The sequence below is a fragment of the Ranitomeya imitator genome, chromosome 3 (assembly GCF_032444005.1).
Source record: "Ranitomeya imitator isolate aRanImi1 chromosome 3, aRanImi1.pri, whole genome shotgun sequence".
NCBI lineage: Eukaryota > Metazoa > Chordata > Amphibia > Anura > Dendrobatidae > Ranitomeya > Ranitomeya imitator.
In genome coordinates this window covers 40,093,665-40,113,148 of record NC_091284.1, presented here as the reverse complement: position 1 = coordinate 40,113,148, position 19,484 = coordinate 40,093,665, and the positions used below count along the sequence as shown (strand labels likewise).

Below are 19,484 nucleotides of genomic sequence, written 5' to 3'. Positions count from 1 at the left end.
TTTTCATACACAAGGTAGGAGTGGCAGGAGAGGTACACCAGGTATTTATTTTTGCTATTATTCTGCGCATACGCCAGTCTGGTGCGAGGGTACACCCCATTTGGTGGTTCGTAATCACAGCTTTAGTCCGAAGGGCGCGCAATCTCCATGAATCATCAATATTGCACATCTCCACCCTTAATAAACCAAACCCACATGTACATCTTTTTCTTAGCCAAAACATTTATTTGAAATACTGTACATCAGGAGTACAAAAGAAAAAAAAATATTTACAAAAATCATTTCTAGATATAACCGTATATCACAGGTTTACACAATGCATGTACAGCTCAAACACCGGTCCCAAAACCTGATGGAAAGGCTTCACATGTAAGACGTCTTCCAATACGAATAATGATCCTAACTATAACATTTGCGTGACTATGGTTGGAAAATTGATACCATGCCACAGCTCTGGTGGCCAACATGGCTCTGTGGTATCGCACTGTAGGGATTACATGACCCTTCACTTCACCATCTGCTTGGACCAAGATCATAGACTTCACACAAACAAAGGAACATTTTGACTAGACTTCTCATTAAAGTCATCCCATCTTATTTTGGTCCAAATACTGAGTGATGTGGTGACAATATATATCTTTGAGGACCATGTCCTCTGTGTAGGCAGATTAAGAGATAACATTCTGGCTTCCTGCAGTCTCCACTAGAGGGAGCTCTCTGTATTGGAACAGTGCAGTGAGCTCCCTCTAGTGGCGACTACTGAGAACCAGTGTGCTATGCTTTCCTTTTAGTCCGGTGATTTGGTAAATTATTGGTAAAAAAAACAAAATGGAGCGAGATGTATTCAGAGTTATTCCGCACACGTTATGCTCAATGGTTATTGCACATCAAGTCCTTATTCCAGCAGATTTTGCCATCTTCTCCAAGCTTTGCTGCACCACTGGCAACAAGCTGTAAAGCTGCGGGAAAAGCTTTGTGCTCAGCCTTTTTGACCCGTTCAGACAGGCTGTCTACTGTATCGCCAAACTCTACAGGTACGGCCTCCTGATAGACGATCGCTCCCGCATCCACCTCCTCCTGAAAACAAAAATAAAAACGTCACTTCTGGAATTAAAAATGAGAAGTCCACAATCCTGACTTGTTGTTTTATTGGAAAATACAAATATTTGGCAATACTAAAAATTTAGGAGAATCACTTCTTAGATCCTTAATGTGCTGACCCCCTCTGTTAATCCTCCTGGAAACATGAGCAAATTCACAGAACTGGGCCTTACTAGTAAAGGTAACAATTATACAACGCCAAGAGTGATAACAGAGGAACATTCTAAGAATTATGGTTTCATCGAAAAATGGGTATTCCCATTAGCAAAACATGCCCATAAATGAACGGCAGATGAGGGTCAGTGGAGAGGTGGCCGTTTGAGCACGGTGCTCTCCAAACATTTGTATGGGAGGTCCGACCACCTCCCCACTTCCAGCTGCGCACGTAGGACTGACATCTATTATCTGGTTATCACGTATCCTCTGGGGGATCAGCATCATTTCCCGGTCAATTATATAATATCCAATATAAAACACCGTTTTAAAGACTTACAGCTACAAAGTGCACAGTGCAACCGGTGACCCTCACTCCGGCTTCTAACACCAGCTTGTGAGCGTGGGCTCCTTTAAATGATGGAAGCAGCGATGGATGGATGTTCAGAATCTTTCCTGCAGAGAAAAATATAAAGAACTTCAAGTGTCCTGTAGGACTGTGCTACAAGAGTCAGGCCGATGGAGACAAGTCGCTGGTCCTTTAGTGTGTAATAAAAGGGATAGCCCCCTACTCGGGATTCCCCCTACAGGACCCGGAACAAAAGGGACTCTTCCTAAAACTGGCTCTGCCGTGTCCACCCAGTACATGAACAGTGATTAACATGAAAAGTCTACATCTCATGCTACATTTTCCCCAATTTATCAGATTATTAGCCTATAAACATAAAAACGATCAAGAAGTTCTACTCTGGTCATAGGTCGCTGACTAACCAAGCCAACTTTCTCCGAGCCCCCATGTGACTGTAGTATCTATAAACTAACAGTCAATGCTGATGCCAACTCCTGGCAAACTCGAGCAAGTGCTGGGGGCAAACCTGGCGCTTAGGGAGCCCACCTGGCCCTGTGTGCACAGCTTGTCTGGAGGCTCAGAAGCTGGTCATACATCATACAGCGCGGGTGCCAGCTGTGCTGTACAGCCTGCAACCAAGTCTACAGTAAGCTCCAATATAACCCCAAATCTATTACAGCTGCGGAATTTAAGAGTTTGGATATGGGGTCCTGATAGACACTACAGCCATATAGCAAAACCTTCATATTTAAAATAAAAAAAATAAGTTGTCACATCACCCAGAATGTAAAAAGAAAAAAGTATTTAGTAACGGTGCACACTTACCATTCCACCTCCTGACAAAGGGACCAGATAAAATCCGCATGAAGCCGGCCAGACATACGAGCTCGATGGAGAACTCCTCGAGAACTTTCCCAACAGCGCCATCAAACTCTTCCCGGCTGCTGAACGGTCTGTGGTCAATCACCTGTGATGGGAAACACTGGATTAGTATAAGTCACCTAAAAACAGCCATAAAATGAGGCCAAACAGACTAACGAGCGCCATAGGAAGAGAAGATCGCACCTTTGTTGGAATCCCGGCAGCCTCCGCCTTCTGCAGACCTCCGACACCAGCCTTGTTAGAGATGACCAGGGCAATGTGAGCAGCGCTGCTGGGGGACTGGGTGCTTCTAATTAGGGCATCAAGGTTTGTACCTGTGGAGAGCAAAGAGCAAACATGTTATAATGCTGCGTGGCTCAATATAAAGCACTGCTGCACACAGACCGATGCTGGCAGGTCAGGGCCATGTCTCACATATACCAGTTATCATTCCTTATGTGCCGTTTGTAGGCCAGGGCTACATGGCTTCTGATACTGTGGTCTAAGAGAAGTCTCCACAGTTTGTGCAAAAAAATAAAATATATTATATTACTTATTCTGTTCTGATCAGTTACATCCTGTGTTATACCCCAGAGCTGCGCTCACTATTCTGCTGGTGCAGTCACTATGTACATACATTACATTACTGATCCTGAGTTACATCCTGTATTATACCCCGGAGCTGCACTCACTATTCTGCTGGTGCAGTCACTGTGTACATACATTACTGATGCTAAGTTTTATCCTGTATTATACTCCAGAGCTGCACTCACTATTCTGTTGGTGCAGTCACTGTGTACATACATTACATTACTGTTCCTGAGTTACATCCTGTATTATACCCCAGAGCTGCACTCACTATTCTGCTGGTGCAGTCACTGTGTGCATACATTACTGATCCTGAGTTACATCCTGTATTATACCCCAGAGCTGCACTCACTATTCTGCTGGTGCAGTCACTGTGTACATACATTACATTACTGATCCTGAGTTACATCCTGTACTCCAGAGCTGCACTCACTATTCTGCTGGTGCAGTCACTGTGTACATACATTACATTACTGTTCTTGAGTTACATCCTGTATTATACCCCAGAGCTGCACTCACTATTCTGCTGGTGCAGTCACTGTGTACATACATTACATTACTGATCCTGAGTTACCTCCTGTATTAAACCCCAGAGCTGCACTCACTATTCTGCGGGTGCAGTTACGGTGTACATACCGTATATACTCGAGTATAAGCCGACCCCCTTAATTTTGCCACAAAAAACGGGGAAAACTTAATGATTCGAGTATAAGCCTAGGGTGGGAAATGCAGCAGCTACCGGTGAATGTCAAAAGTAAAAATAGATACCAATAAAAGTAAAATTAATTGAGACATCAGTAGGTTAAGTGTTTTTGAATATCCATAGTGAATCAGGAGCCCCATATAATGCTCCATACAGTTCATGATGGCCCCATAAGATGCTCCATATTAAAATACGTCCCATATAATCCTGCATAAAGGTTAATAATGGCCCCATAAGATGCTCCATAGACACATTTGCCCAATATAAAGCTGCACAAATGCTGATTATGGCCCCATAAGATGCTCCATATACCGTAATGCTGCACAAACGTTATGGCCCCATACAGACTCTTGCCCCATATACAGTAGTGCTGCACAAACGTTATAGCCCCATAGATGCTGCATACTGACACTTGCCCCATTTGCTGTTGCTGCGATAAAAAAAAAAAAAATCACATACTCACCTCTCCGTCGCTCAGGCCCCCGGCACTTTCAATATTCACCTGCTCCTCGTTCCGGCCCCGTCCATCTTCAGCATCTTCTGCATTGACGTTTAGGCAGAGGGTGCGCACTAACCACGTCACCGCGCCCTCTGACCTGAGCGTCAGTGCAGAAGATGCTGAAGACGGAGCCGGAACGGGGAGCAGGTGAATATCGCGCAGCGCTCCCCGTTATACTCACCTGCTCCTGGCGCTGTGCAGTCCCTGCTTCCCCGACGCCGCAGCTTCATCCTGTACTGAGCGGTCACCGTTACCGCTCATTACAGTAATGAATATGCAACTCCACCTCCCATAGAGGTGGAGCTGCATATTCATTACTGTAATGAGCGGTACCATGTGACTGCTCAGTACAGAAAGAAGCTGGGGCACCAGGGAGCCGGGGACCTGCAGGGACCGCGCCAGGAGTAGGTGAGTATTATTAGACAGCCCCTGCTCCCCCTCCCCTGCAGACCCCTGGGTATGACTCGAGTATAAGCCGAGAGGGGGACTTTCAGCCCCAAAAAATGGGCTGAAAATCTCAGCTTATACTCGAGTATATACGGTACATTACATTTTTTTTTATCAGATAAATTTTTATTGAACATAATAAATGTTATCTATTCATACAACAAAGTGCATTTGTGTTTTTCATTTTAACAAGAAAATATACCCCTTCTCCCCCCTCCCTCCTTCAGATAACCAACCCCAACTTTCCCCCCTCCTCCCCAAGAAGATCATTTTTATTACAGACAAATTGTATTATTAACATTATTTACCACAACCTCTTAATCATTCCCATTTAGCCATGGCTGCCATAGCTTTTGAAAAAACCCCATCCTATTCCTCTTGGTATAAATGCTTTTTTCGAGCTGGACAATATGATTCACCTGTGCGGTAAATTCTCGTCTGGTTGGAGGTTCCTCCCTAATCCAGTATCTCGCAATCACTTTCCTTGCAACGAAGAGCAATCTAGCTATTGCCATTTTGGCAGTTTCATCGGCCGACAACTCCTCCACATACCCAAGTATACAAACTACTGGATCCCTGGGAATCGCACATTCATAAAGCACTCCGATTTGGTTCAACACTGCTACCCAATATGAAAAGAGCCTGGGGCACACCCACAACATGTGGAGCATACCCGCCTCAGTCTGAGTGCACCTAGGGCACTCAGAATCCAATCTCACTCCGGCTTTGAACAACAAGTCAGGTGTCCTATAGGCCCTATTAACCACATACAATTGCGAGAGTCTCCCAGGCTCACTCATTGACAATTTAGGTATGTATTCCAGAATAGACCCCCATTTGTCATCGTCTATTTCCCCCAGTTCGGCCTCCCATTTTCCTCTAGCTTTAATCGGGTAATCCTCCAAGAATGTGTGTAGTAAATCCCCATATACTTCCGATATAGCCCCCTTTGTTCCATTGTTATTTAGAATACAGTCTAACATGAGATCTTTCTGAACCACTATGGGCCCCCTCTTCCTCTGTGCCTGAAAAGCGTGCTGAACTCTCCTATATTGATACCATTTTAATCCCGGAAACTGAAATTCCTGCCGAAGCGCATCATAAGATCTAAGACTCCCACTGTGAATCAATTGTCCTAATAGCCTAATACCCTTTTCTCTCCATTCTCCCATTCCTTCCATATGGTTAAATTCTTGAAGAGATGAGTTATCCCAGATAGGTGAAAATTCCGTGAAGCCCCCAATTCCCCTAATACGCTTCAGCATCTGCCATACTCTATGAATTAAATTCATGGTGGGAAAGCCATTCCCCAATTTCCTAAATAGTCCTGATTCCAGACCCAAACTCAAGGGCCATACCCCGCTAATATGCACCAGACTACTGTGACCCATTTCTTCCACTAACCCTTTCCCCCATCCCCTAAGATGTTGGCTCTGTGCAGCCATAAAGTATAACCATGGGTTGGGTAACGCAAGCCCCCCCTCATCTTTGGGTCTCTGCAAAGTCTCCTGCCTAATCCTCGGGCTCTTCTTTCCCCACACCAACTCTCCAAATATCGATTTCAGCTTACGGAATGTTCTCATCGGGATCCATACCGGAGAATTATGTAGGACATACAGGATCTGAGGCATCACCACCATCTTAAGGAGATTTACTCTTCCTACCACTGACAAATTTAGCTTACTCCAAGCTGAGATCTTAGTGCGTATCTTAGTTACTAAAGGCTCGAGATTAAGTTCCTCAAATCTAGTTAAGGGAAGAGCTACCTGAATCCCCAAATATTTAAACTGAGTGACCACCCTTAATTTTGTATCTTCTTCCACCTCCCTTGTACAATCCACTTCTCTATCTATCTGCATAACGCTCGATTTGTCCCAATTAATAACTAGCCCTGAAATTTGCCCAAATCTCTCGATTAATGCTATTACATTTCTTAGTGGTTCCCCAGAGCTCTCAAGGAAAAGCAGTATGTCATCTGCATATAAGGCGATTTTTTCCTCCATCTTCCCATATAAAAACCCTTTCACCATTTGAGACCGTCTGATAGTCGCTGCCAGCGGTTCCACCGCCAAAGCAAACAGCAGCGGGGACAACGGGCACCCCTGCCTTGTACCTCTAAAAAGCTGAAAGCTGTCTGACATCATATTGTTCACCCTGATTTTGGCCACCGGAGAGGAGTATAGGAGTCTCACCCATGACACAAAGACTGGCCCAAACCCACAACGACTCAGCACCGACCACAGGTATTGCCATTCTATACTATCAAAGGCCTTGTGTGCATCGAGGGAAACCACCACTCTCTTGCCAGCATTATCAGCCGGTATTTGCATATTAAGAAATAGCCTTCTCAAGTTAATGGCAGTTGATTTATTAGGCATAAAGCCTGATTGGTCCGAATGAACCACTTTTTCTATCACCCGGGTCAGCCTGTTCGCCAGGGCCTTAGCCAGAATCTTGACATCTGTCGTTAGGAGTGATATCGGCCTATATGACTCCGGCAATCTTGGGTTCTTGTCTGGTTTGGGGATGACCACAATAATGGCCTCCCTCATGGAATCAGGCAATATACCCCTCTCCAGTGACTCCTCAAAGACCTCCAACAACTGAGCCATCAGCTCCTCAGCAAAGTTGCCGTATATTTCGACAGGAATGCCGTCCGCCCCCGGCGCCTTCCCTCCCGCCATGGACCTCAAGGCCCCCTCCAATTCCTCCACCGTAAACGGCCTATCCAACCAGTCTCTATCCTCTGTCTCTATTCTAGGCAAGTCTGCCACCTCTAAGAACCTGTCAATTTCTTCTTCTCCCTGTTCCAATCGTGATGTATATAGTTTGCTGTAAAAACCCTTAAATCCTTCCATAATTTGGGCCCCCTGTGTAACAATACTGCCATTTTCCAATTCTAGGGCATGTACATGTGCCGATTCCCTTTGCGCCGATGCCACCACCGACAGCAGATGCCCCACTTTCTCTCCCTCCGCATAAAATGCCTCTCTTTGGAAATTCCTTGTCCTTTCTGCTCTACGTAAGTGTAACTTATTCACCTCCTCCTGAGCCTTCTTCATACGTTTTATGGTGTCCTGTGAGCGCAGATCATTCAATGCAGCCTCCGCTACCTTCAATTCTTCCATTATCGCTTTATCAGATTCCCTTGTTCGTGTTTTGTGCCTAGATATCTCTCTAAATAATATCCCCCTCAAGAATGCCTTCATGGTATCCCACACCACATATTTCGCTGCACTACCTTTATTAATTAGAAAGAACTCCTCCAGCCCCTCCCCTATCTTTCCCATATCCAGAATTTGCAACCAGAAAGGGTTAATTTTCCACCCCCGCTTAGCTATCTCCCCCAGGCTTTCAATTTTCAGTGTTACCACAAGCGGACTATGGTCCGAGACTACCCTAGCCATATACGCCACCTCCTCCACTAGCCCGTCCATTCCTTCATTGCCCAGGGCCAAATCGATGCGAGACAACGAGCCATGTGTCGCCGAATAGCAGGAAAAGCAGTACGTGTCAGTGTTACGGACTCTCCACAGATCCCTCCATGCTACTTCTTTCAAATAACTACCAAACGCTGTCTCATTCCCTTCCGCCCTCAGCTGTGCGTGTTGACCCTTATCCCAGTGATCGTTAATAATGTTATTGACATCTCCCAATATAAGCAAAGGAACTCCTCCCCATCTACCGGCTATATTAAGAATTTCCTGCAGTTTTTTCCCCGAGTACGGTGGAGGAATATATACCGACACTACACATATCAGTTTAGCGAATACTTTACACACTAGGAATACATATTGTCCATCACTGTCTATCGTCACCTCCACCTCCTCAAACGGTACGTTCGTGTGCACCAGAATCGACACCCCTCTAGCATAGTTCGAGAACGTCGCATGGTACGCCCTCCTCACCCATCTTTTATGCAGTATATCCACTTTTTCTTTTACTAAATGGGTTTCCTGAAGGCATATCAGCGAGGGCCTCTGTTTCAAGATATATTGCAAAATCGCCGTACGCTTTGTATTGTTTGATAGACCTCTAATGTTCCAGCTCAAAATTTTAACTTTATCTCCCATCATATTGCCAAACAATGAAAATATTCTTCTCCCATCCTTTGATCTTCTTCCCCCCTCCCCTAAACTGACCCCTCCCCCCCCAAACCTCCCCCCCATCCCTCATTATTACAAATTAACCTAAACCTTACCTCTCCCTCCCTCAATAACCTCCTCCCTCACAAAACTCCTACTCCCTCTCTATATGAGAAAAAGGGGAACGTACTAACACTCCTACCAGTGACTTAGAAGCCGACACTCACCCACAATAAATTTCCCACTATCCAACAGTCGTTCCCCTCCCCCCGCCCATCTGAAACATAATGTAAAAACAGTTGCGCCGCCGAACACAACCAAAGCGCACTAGTCCTTCAAAACAAGTTACTCCAGTATTCTGTCACAGTGAACCCGTAGCTCAGTTAATTCTGTCAGATGAACACTTTAGACAGAAAATCACTCCTGATCCTCCTCAGCGGTTCCCTTTCGCTTCAATACGCTTCGCGTTCAGATCCAACCAGTGTGACACTTCCTCAGGGCTCTGGAAAAAGTGGACCTTATCCATAGCCACCACGCGTAGTTTTGCCGGATACATCATAGAATAAGCCAGGCCCAGTTCACGCAGACGTCTTTTAGTCTCTCCAAACTTCATCCTAAGCCTCTGCACAATTGTGGAATAGTCAGGATAGATGGATACTCGATTTCCATCGATGGTTAATTCCTCCATATTCCTGGCCTTCCTCATCAGAATATCTCGGTCTCTATAATTCAGGATTTTAGCCAGAAAAGTCCTTGGAGGGGATCCAGGGGGCAAAGGTCTGGACGGCACCCTGTGCGCTCTTTCAACCGCGAATAACTTAGTGAGACTATCTCCTCCCACCTTAGTTTTCAACCATGTTTCAATAAATTCCGTGGGGTTGTTTCCTTCTGCCTTTTCAGGCACACCAACAATTCTCAAGTTATTCCTACGTGAGCGGTTCTCCAGATCGTCAGTTTTAAGCTCCAACTCTGAAATGCGCTGGATGTATTTTTTCTCCCTTTTAGTCATTTCGGCAATTTGGTCCTCCGCTCCCCCTACACGTTCCTCTAACAGTTCAACTCTCCCCTCCATTTTGTGCATGGCTGAGCGAAACGAGGAGACCTCCCCCTTCAGGCCATCCACCTGAGCAGTTAGGGTTGTTAAAGCAGTCTTGCAAGACAATATAGCAGAGAAAATGTCCCTCAGGGTCGGCTCCGCAGCCTCATCAATACATACAGTTCCCAGCTGTGCTGCACAATCCAGGGCCAGCCCAGCCCCCTTATCTAGTGGGGCATTGCTTATGGCTGGTGTTATGGTGGGTGCTATGCAGGATTCGCTCTCCACCACCTCCCTCTGTGCCCCAGCCTGCTCACCCGTCTGCTCCACTGAGTCCACTGCTCCTCCTGTCACCTCTCCTTCAGCTCCTTGCATCATCCGTCCTGCCTCCTCTGTTCTGGCAAACTGCTCCAGCTTTGCTAGTATTTCTAGCCGCTTCTGGTAAGCAGCGCCTGCCTTTGCCGCCTCCTCCGCTGCGCTGTCGGCGCCATCTTGGGAGCGCGTGCAGCCGGCCACCCCGGCTTCTTTCTGCCTTTTGCGCGTCATTTTCCCCCGGCTCCTGCAGCGCGCTTTTCGCTCTCCCTGCTCCCCGGCCACTCAGGAGCTGCTCCTCCGGTGTTTGGCGTTCGGCGGCGCCTTCAGAATCACTTAAATCTCCGTTCGGGCAGCGGGAGAGGTCCGGCAAGCGTCCTCTCACATCTCCTGCTAGGCCACGCCCCCCCACGGTACATTACATTACTGATCCGGAGTTACATCCAGTATTATTCTCCAGAGCTGCACTCACGTATACCAATTTGAACCAGGAAAAACCATTCTCCCCCGGCACTGCAGAACCTCATCTATACGTTAGGGCCATGTCGGATGACAGCCTGCTGACTGTTTCCTATAAACATCAGCAAAGCTATGACTATATGCATTAAATTACAGGCTGTAACTTCAGATCAGCAGTCTACTAGATTTTATGTCATTTTACTCTTATAAATCAGAATAAGTCCTTACCTGTCCCAGAAATGAGAACAGCTACTCTCACTCTCCGCTCGACAGCCGGATGTTCTCCATCACAGACTGATGTGTACTTTTGTGCTGGCGGTTCTGTGCTGTTCAGAGCAGCAGACAGATTCTCAATTTTCACGCTTTCGGAGCCTATGGGAAGATAACACATCACTGTAGTATCCAATACCAGCAATGGCTTTCTATGACTGTGGGAGCCAAGACCCTCATGGCATTGCTCTGCCCTTTATCATTAGCTCTGCTCCATGGCTCCCCACATGTCATTTCTGCTGGGAACATGCAGAAGACTGGGTCACAGCGGGTAGTCTGACCTGTCGGGAGCAGGATTACTTCTCCGATGAGCCAGGCATCTTCAACAGCTTGGATTTCCTTTAAGACGACATCTGCAAACATCTTCTCCACGACAAGCACAGCGCCGATACCACAGTTAAAGGTCCGGCTCATCTCCTCCTCAGATAGGCCACCTTCCTTCTGAAGCCAAGAGAAAATACCCGGTATCCGCCAGCAAAGAGCATCTGAAAAATCATAAATCGTGAAATAGAGAGGTATGCATGTATGTACTTAACGTACGCCCGTTTTTCAGTCCACTATATAAAAAATGAATGGAGTTATTAAAAAAAAAACACAAAACACAACCAACAACAACTTGGCGTTACATTCAGAGTAATTTCTGGCCCATTCGGGTCTCCTCACATGCACAAAATTTCACCTAAAGTTACTCCAAGTGATGCGGGCAGGACCCTGGGAATATTCTCCAGCAGACCACCCCCTGTGATGTGGGCATAGGCCTTCACGTGGCCGGACTTCAGGACGGGCAGGAGGGCTTTGCTGTAGATCTTGGTAGGAGTCAATAACATTTCTCCTGCAAGAAAAGCAAAACCACAAAAGAATGAACATCTCAAGGACAAAGATTTCACTGCGACAAAGAGAAGGCTCCATTCCGCAGAAGACCTAGGACGAGTAGAGCTAGGGATTAGCAAGGTCTCAATTAATAATTCATGTTAAAACGTTCTCACCCAGCGTCCCAGTCCCACATCCGGGCGGTGATGGCGACGACAGTTCCAGAGACGACTTCTCGACAATCTTCCGGACTAAGCTGAAGCCGTTGCTGTGAAGCCCAGAGGAAGAGACGCCGATCACCAGGTCACCTGCAGCGATCTTCTCCAGACGTGGCAGCATGCAGCCTCGCTCCACTGCGCCCACAGCAAAGCCGGCCAGGTCATACTCCCCGGGAGCGTACATTCCTGGCATCTCGGCCGTCTCCCCACCTGACAACAGAAGGCAAGAAATAGAAGATAATGATCTCTATTAGATTTAACATCTCAGAAATTTAAAATAAAGTTCACATTTGGATGAACAGTCATAGTCCTGACATCCCGATAGTCCACCCCTGGCGGCCTGGCAGGGTTTCCAGACTAGTGGAATTATGATATGCATGTAGAATATACTGATCAGAGCAGAGTGGGGAAAAAAAAACAAAAACAACAAATGTCATGGCCACCAACAAGGTATGACAGGCGACTCCAACATTCACTATCTGACACTTCTACTCAATGCCAAATCCAATGACAGGAGGTCTGCTGTGATTTCTGAGCAAGTGTCCAGTCCAATGTGGGGGGGGGGCTGCTTTGACAACTGGGGGTGAGGAGAACGTGAAATAAAGGAAGGGGGCGGCTGTTGTAACTATATGTATGAGGGCTGCTGCGACTACTACTGGGGGCGAGTTGCTGCAGCTAATGGGATAGTGAGAGGGGACCTGTTGTAACCAGAGCAATTGAGGGGGGAGTTGTGGCCATCACTATTGGAAAGGGGACAGGGGGGTCTGTGTCTAGGCTAGTGTGATGAGGAGCTGCCAGGACCACTGAGGAGCTGCCAGGACCAATGAAGAGCTGCCAGGACCAATGAAGAGCTGCCAGGACCAAAGAGGAGCTGCCAGGACCAAAGAGGAGCTGCCAGGACCACTGAGGAGCTGCCAGGACCACTGAGGAGCTGCCAGGACCACTGAGGAGCTGCCAGGACCACTGAGGAGCTGCCAGGACCACTGAGGAGCTGCCAGGACCACTGAGGAGCTGCCAGGACCACTGAAGAGCTGCCAGGACCAATGAAGAGCTGCCAGGACCAATGAAGAGCTGCCAGGACCAATGAAGAGCTGCCAGGACCAATGAAGAGCTGCCAGGACCACTGAGGAGCTGCCAGGACCACTGAGGAGCTGCCAGGACCACTGAGGAGCTGCCAGGACCACTGAGGAGCTGCCAGGACCACTGGAAGCATGGGAGAGGTCTGTTGTGACTACATTAGGTGTGGTGAGGCTGTAAAATAGAAGCTGGCCATACCTAATGAAGGGGGCACCGCTGTGACTACTGGGAATGTTATGGAAAGTAACTGGGATAGTTCGGTACCTGCTCCAATAACTGGGAGAGCAGAAAGAAAACAGGGAATTGAGAGGAGGAAAAATACACTGACTCTAGAATCAAAGATTTATTTTTTTCTTTTACTCCAGGGGGTAGACCGGGCCCCAGGGTGTCATTTTTAGCACTAAACTATTAAACGTGGAGTCCCAGAGTCTCAAGTATCGAGATGCCTGAAATAACAGCATTTTATTAAAGTCCAAGTGATAAAGCAAAAGTCAGTACACTACCTAGAAGGGCACATCCGGCCATCTGACAGGCTTTGGCGATACCCGAGACCACCGACTCAGCCACCGACACGTCCAAGGCCCCGCAGCCAAAGTAGTCCAGGAAGAACAGAGGCTCCGCTCCCTGTGCCAAGATGTCATTGACGCACATGGCCACCAGGTCCTGGCCAATGGTGTCATGCTTGTCACACGACTGAGCGATCTGTGGAGAGAAGGGGACGCCTGAGGCCACGCTGGGCGATGTATCCGTGCCGGAGACCGACGGTTATAGCATCAGACTTGTATAAAGCTTTGCTGGTTATAAATCTTTTGTAGTTTTCCAGTTTACCTTTAGCTTCGTTCCTACACCATCCGTACCAGATACCAGTATGGGGTCAATAAATCCTGCAGCTTTAAGGTCAAACAGGCCGGCGAACCCTCCGAGCTCCGCATTACAGCCTGGGGAAGAAATCAAATGGCGACAATGTACAGGAGGTACGACAAGTCCTGCCAACATCTGCGACAGCAAGTTAAAACTACTTTTCTAGCACATAGCAGTTTTATGTATAGGAGCTGACCAGATTCTCATGCTCTCGAACTTGCCCTTCACCCCTTTTTGAGTGGTGGCTCCTCCTCAGCATTCCTCCAGCACTATAGGTGCAGGATCTTCCTTACCTTGAGTTTCCAGCATGCACTGACCAGCTCCATCCGGTGACCTGCCTCTAACTATAAGCTCGTCTTCTCGGCTATGCCTATATGTAGTTAAAGTCTCTGCTCTTGTTCTCCTGCTTATCATCCACAATTAGTATGTTCCCTATGGACGGGTGACACTGGGCTCTGCTGGGTCACCACCGCAGTTCATGAGAATAACTGTACCTGGTCTAGCTGTAGCTGCCGCAAATGGTTTAATTTTCCGCACCAGGTTATTTCCAGCCTCAATATCCACACCACTGTCCTTGTAGGTGAGATGTCTGTAAGAAGCAGAAGTCTTCAGTCACCCTCTGTTAGAATCTAGATCCTGATCAATATTTTACTCTACACAATTATGCTAATTAACTTTTAATTATAAAAATTCTCTTGTTTTTTTTTTTTAAAGGGTAAGGGGAGATTATTATTTTTTCTTTATTAATAAATGCTTTATGGAGTTTGAACACCATAACCATCTACCCAGGCGATATTTCCTCTCACCTCTGTGGTGTATGAGAGGGGTGAACATGCTGTGTGCAGTATGGAGATGGCGTTTTGTTTTCTCCCCTCCCTCCTAATTAGGCTAAATCTCAAAACAGCATTTTTTCTCATTGAATTTTATCAGTTTTTTTCTGTCGCGGATATTCATTGGTCGCGGCCTCTGTCTCATGGAAATCCAAGTCGCTGATTGGTTGTGGCAAAACAGCCACGACCAATCAGCGACGGGCACAGTCCGGAAGAAAATGGCCGCTCCTTACTCCCCGCAGTCACTGCCCGGCGCCCGCATACTCCCCTCCAGTCACCGTTAATACAGGGTTAATGCCGGCGGTAACGGACCGCATTATGCCGCGGGTAACGCACTCCGTAACCGCTGCTATTAACCCTGTGTGTCCCCAACTTTTTACTATTGATGCTGCCTATGCGGCATCAATAGTAAAAAAATCTAATGTTAAAAATAATAAAAAAAAACAAAACCTGCTATTCTCACCCTCTGTAGTCCACCGAGCTGCTCGCGCCGGCCGCCATCTTCCGTTCCCGGCGATGCATTGCGAAATTACCCAGAAGACTTAGTGGTCTCGCGAGACATCTGGGTAATTTTGCAATGCATCCTGGGAACGGAAGATGGCGGCAGCCGCGCATGTATCGCCGGAGCTTCGGTGGATCCCAAGGGGTGAGTATGTAACCATTTTTTATTTTTTTTTTTTTAAACAGGGATATGTGCCCACACTGCTGTATACTACGTGGGCTGTGTTAGATACCGCGTGGCTGCTATATACTACATAGGCACTGTTATATACTATGTGGGCTGTGCTATATATTACGTGGCTGCTATATACTGCGTGGGCAGTTTTATATACTATGTGGGCTGTGTTCTGTACTGCGTGGGAAGTGCTATATACTACGTGGCTGCTATATACTGCGTGGCCTGTGCTATATATTACGTGGCCAGTGTTATATACTGCGTGTCCTGTGTTAGATACGTCGCCTGTGTTATATACTGCATGGCCTGTATTAACGCATCGGGTATTCTACAATATGTATGTCTATAGCAGCCACATAGTATATAGCACAGGCCACGTAGTATTTGTCTGCTATATACTACATAGCTGTCCTTCAAACCACACATCCAAGCTCTTTCCACCTCCTGTCGCCTCCAGCTCAAAAATATCTCCAGGATCCGTCCTTTCCTCAACCCCCAATCTACTAAAATGCTTGTGCACGCCCTCATCATTTCCCGCCTTGACTACTGCAACATCCTTTTCTGTGGCCTCCCCTGCTAACACCCTTGCACCTCTCCAGTCCATCATTAACTCTGCTGCCCGACTAATCCATCTCTCTCCTCGCTACTCCTCCGCTTCCCCCCTCTGCAAATCTCTTCACTGGCTCCCATTCCCTCAGCGTATCCAGTTCAAATTGCTAATACTGACCTACAAAGCCATCCATAACCTGTCTCCTCCATATATCTCTGAACTAATCTCCCGTCCTCCCAAGACCTCCTTCTCTCCTCCACACTTATTCGCTCCTCATCCAATCGCCTCCAAGACTTCTCCCGAATATCCCCCATCCTCTGGAACTCTCTGCCCCAACACGTCCGACTATCAACCACAGTCGGATCCTTCAGATGGAACCTGAAAACTCATCTCTTCAGGAAAGCCTACAGCCTGCACTGACACCGCTGCTGCCTCATCACCAACGAAGCTACCGCCTCACCAACACCGGAGCTACCGCCTCACCAACACCGGAGCTACCGCCTCACCAACACCGGAGCTACCGCCTCACCAACACCGGAGCTCCTGCAACCCTCAACCTACTGTCTCCTTCCCCATAATCCTGTAGAATGTAAGCCCGCAAGGGCAGGGTCCTCGCCCCTCTGTATCAGTCCGTCATTGTTAGTTTGTTTACTGTATGTGATATTTGTAACTTGTATGTAACCCCTTCTCATGTACAGCACCATGGAATCAATGGTGCTATATAAATAAATAAATAATAATAATAATAATAGCTCCTATATACTACGTGGACTGTGCGATATACTATGCGGCTGCTATATACATACATGAATACATATTCTAGAATACCCGATGCGTTAGAATCGGGCCACCATCTAATATATTTTACACACACTTTTTTTTAATTTTATTTACTTTTATTTTTTCAGTGCCCAATGGCTCCAAAAGATAAGACTGTTACCTGTTCCTTCCTTCCTACCTGAGCGCAGGATAATTCTAGATCTTTATTATGGAGCCTCTTCCAATATATGGAGTTCAAGATATAAGTCACGAGAACCAAATGTTTGCTCTAGTAAGGTATCCAAAATTATTATTACCCTTTAAAATATTTAGGCTGTGTGTAGAATTACGAGCCACTGTGGATTTCAGTTACAAATCGACAAGTTTGCTTTTGTGGATTTTAGTAGGGCTGTCGCATGCAGACCCATTTCACAAGGCACAGTCCACTTTTTAGCAACATGACGAGCAAGAAGAAATGAGCAAAAGAAGAAAAAAGGGCAACAATAAGAAGAATATATAAATATTGCAACTTTGACTCTGAAAACTGGGGTAGAGGAATGATAAAATCTCTCCCTTTACTGTATTTTCTGTCCAGGGCATTAACTACTTTGGATATTGTTATGTAAGTGATACGCAGGAGATGCAAGTTTCATTCAGTGCATCTAAAAGGGTGAATTTTGCACCGACATCTGCAGCATCAATGCTGCAGGTCTCAAGTTTCCAAGAATCCGATGCATTGTATTTTCTGCAATCAAATATGCAGCTTTGATGTGAATGTAAGACTGATGTAAGAGGATAGCAAGAGATAAAAATAAATCAAATAGGGGAGGAGAGAAGGAAACCCAAAATAAAACATTCATGGACGCATGATAAATATATTGATGTTTTTTGGTGATAATTACATGGAGACGACACGGGCTTTTAACAAAACTTGTAGTGTTTTATTGCAACCAAATAAAAGTTACAGATCAAAATCTACACAATAAGAGTCGATGGCCGGTTACAGTCACCGATGACACGAGTCTCGCTGCTGATCCTCCTATACACACCTGTGCTGCCGGAGATAGGCGATGGCTCGGAAACCAATGTCCTTCCTGTACACGGCTCCGGGGAAGTCTATGGCAGACGCTCCTTTGTTGGCCTCTTCTAGTGCAGATGGTAAATCCTTCCTAAGTGAGGTCACGGTCAGAACTCGCCCTCCGCTGGTGACCACCTTTCCATCCTTCAGTGCTGTGCCAGCGTGGAACACCTCCATACCAAGGGTCTGGGCATTTGTTAGCCCTGGGAAAGAAACAAAAAATGTACCCAAGTGTGGTGTGTAATAAACACTGACTGGGTAACCTGCCCCGGAAATACATGGCTCACAATAAAAGCAAATGGATTTTCACGTAATGCATAAATATGGCCGTTCCTACAGAAGAGGAGCTGCCCTGTGTAGTCATCCTCTGCTCAGGCCATTACCTGGGGATCCTGTACAACTCCCCTCTAAAAACACCAGAAAGAGGATATTCATGTAACGATGGATTTGCTTAATCTGACGAGCATTACAAAAGGCACAGATTCACCTTTGACAAGCTACTTAAATAGATATCTCCATACATTATTCTGAATTCTACCCAGAGCTGCACTCACTATTCTGCTGCTGCAGTCACTGTGTACATACATTACATTACTGATCCTGAGGTACATCCTGTATTATACTCCAGAGCTGCACTCACTATTCTGCTGGTGCAGTCACTGTGTACATACATTACATTACTGATCCTGAGTTACATCCTGTATTATACTCCAGAGCTGCACTCACTATTCTGCTGGTGCAGTCACTGTGCACATACATTACATTACTGACCCTGAGTTATATCCTGTATTATACCCCAGAGCTGCACTCACTATTCTGCTGGTGTAGTCACTGTGTACATACATTACCTTACTGACCCTGAGGTACATCCTGTATTATACTCCAGAGCTGCACTCACTATTCTGCTTGTGCAGTCACTGTGTACATACATTACATTACTGATCCTGAGTTACATCCTGTATTATACTCCAGAGCTGCACTCACTATTCTGCTGGTGCAGTCACTGTGTAGATACATTACATTACTGACCCTGAGTTATATCCTGTATTATACCCCAGAGCTGCACTCACTATTCTGCTGGTGTAGTCACTGTGTACATACATTACTGATCCTGAGTTACATCCTGTATTATACTCCAGAGCTGCACTCACTATTCTGCTGGTGCAGTCACTGTGTACATACATTACATTACTGACCCTGAGTTACCTCCTGTATTATACTCCAGAGCTGCACTCACTATTCTGCTGGTGCAGTCACTGTGTACATACATTACATCACTGTTCCTGAGTTACATCCTGTATTATACTCCAGAGCTGCACTCACTATTCTGCTGGTGCAGTCACTGTGTACAGACATTACATCACTGTTCCTGAGTTACATCCTGTATTATACTCCAGAGCTGCACTCACTATTCTGCTGGTGCAGTCACTGTGTACAGACATTACATCACTGTTCCTGAGTTACATCCTGTATGATACCCCAGAGCTGCACTCACTATTCTGCTGGTGCAGTCACTGTGTACAGACATTACATTACTGTTCCTGAGTTACATCCTGTATTATACCCCAGAGCTGCACTCACTATTCTGCTGGTGCAGTCACTGTGTACAGACATTACATTACTGTTCCTGAGTTACATCCTGTATGATACCCCAGAGCTGCACTCACTATTCTGCTGGTGCAGTCACTGTGTACAGACATTACATTACTGTTCCTGAGTTACATCCTGTATTATACCCCAGAGCTGCACTCACTATTCTGCT

At 46.4% G+C, this 19,484-nt stretch overlaps 1 protein-coding gene across 3 annotated transcripts in view; it reads right to left on the bottom strand.

Annotated features, from left to right (window-relative positions):
• Nucleotides 1–212: 212 nt before the first annotated feature.
• Nucleotides 213–19,484, bottom strand: part of GART (phosphoribosylglycinamide formyltransferase, phosphoribosylglycinamide synthetase, phosphoribosylaminoimidazole synthetase) — a 59,632-nt gene continuing 40,360 nt past the window's right edge. For all 3 annotated transcript variants that reach the window (XM_069760803.1, XM_069760802.1, XM_069760804.1), the window contains exons 11-22: nucleotides 17,694–17,925; nucleotides 14,324–14,418; nucleotides 13,797–13,906; nucleotides 13,472–13,670; nucleotides 11,850–12,101; nucleotides 11,543–11,695; nucleotides 11,145–11,348; nucleotides 10,822–10,965; nucleotides 2,669–2,799; nucleotides 2,429–2,570; nucleotides 1,595–1,710; nucleotides 213–1,077 (exon numbers count right to left, since the gene is read on the bottom strand). In XM_069760803.1, coding sequence (XP_069616904.1) covers nucleotides 871–1,077; nucleotides 1,595–1,710; nucleotides 2,429–2,570; nucleotides 2,669–2,799; nucleotides 10,822–10,965; nucleotides 11,145–11,348; nucleotides 11,543–11,695; nucleotides 11,850–12,101; nucleotides 13,472–13,670; nucleotides 13,797–13,906; nucleotides 14,324–14,418; nucleotides 17,694–17,925 — 1,985 coding nt within the window. In that variant the 3' untranslated portion in view covers nucleotides 213–870. The remainder of the gene's footprint in view (nucleotides 1,078–1,594; nucleotides 1,711–2,428; nucleotides 2,571–2,668; nucleotides 2,800–10,821; nucleotides 10,966–11,144; nucleotides 11,349–11,542; nucleotides 11,696–11,849; nucleotides 12,102–13,471; nucleotides 13,671–13,796; nucleotides 13,907–14,323; nucleotides 14,419–17,693; nucleotides 17,926–19,484) is intronic.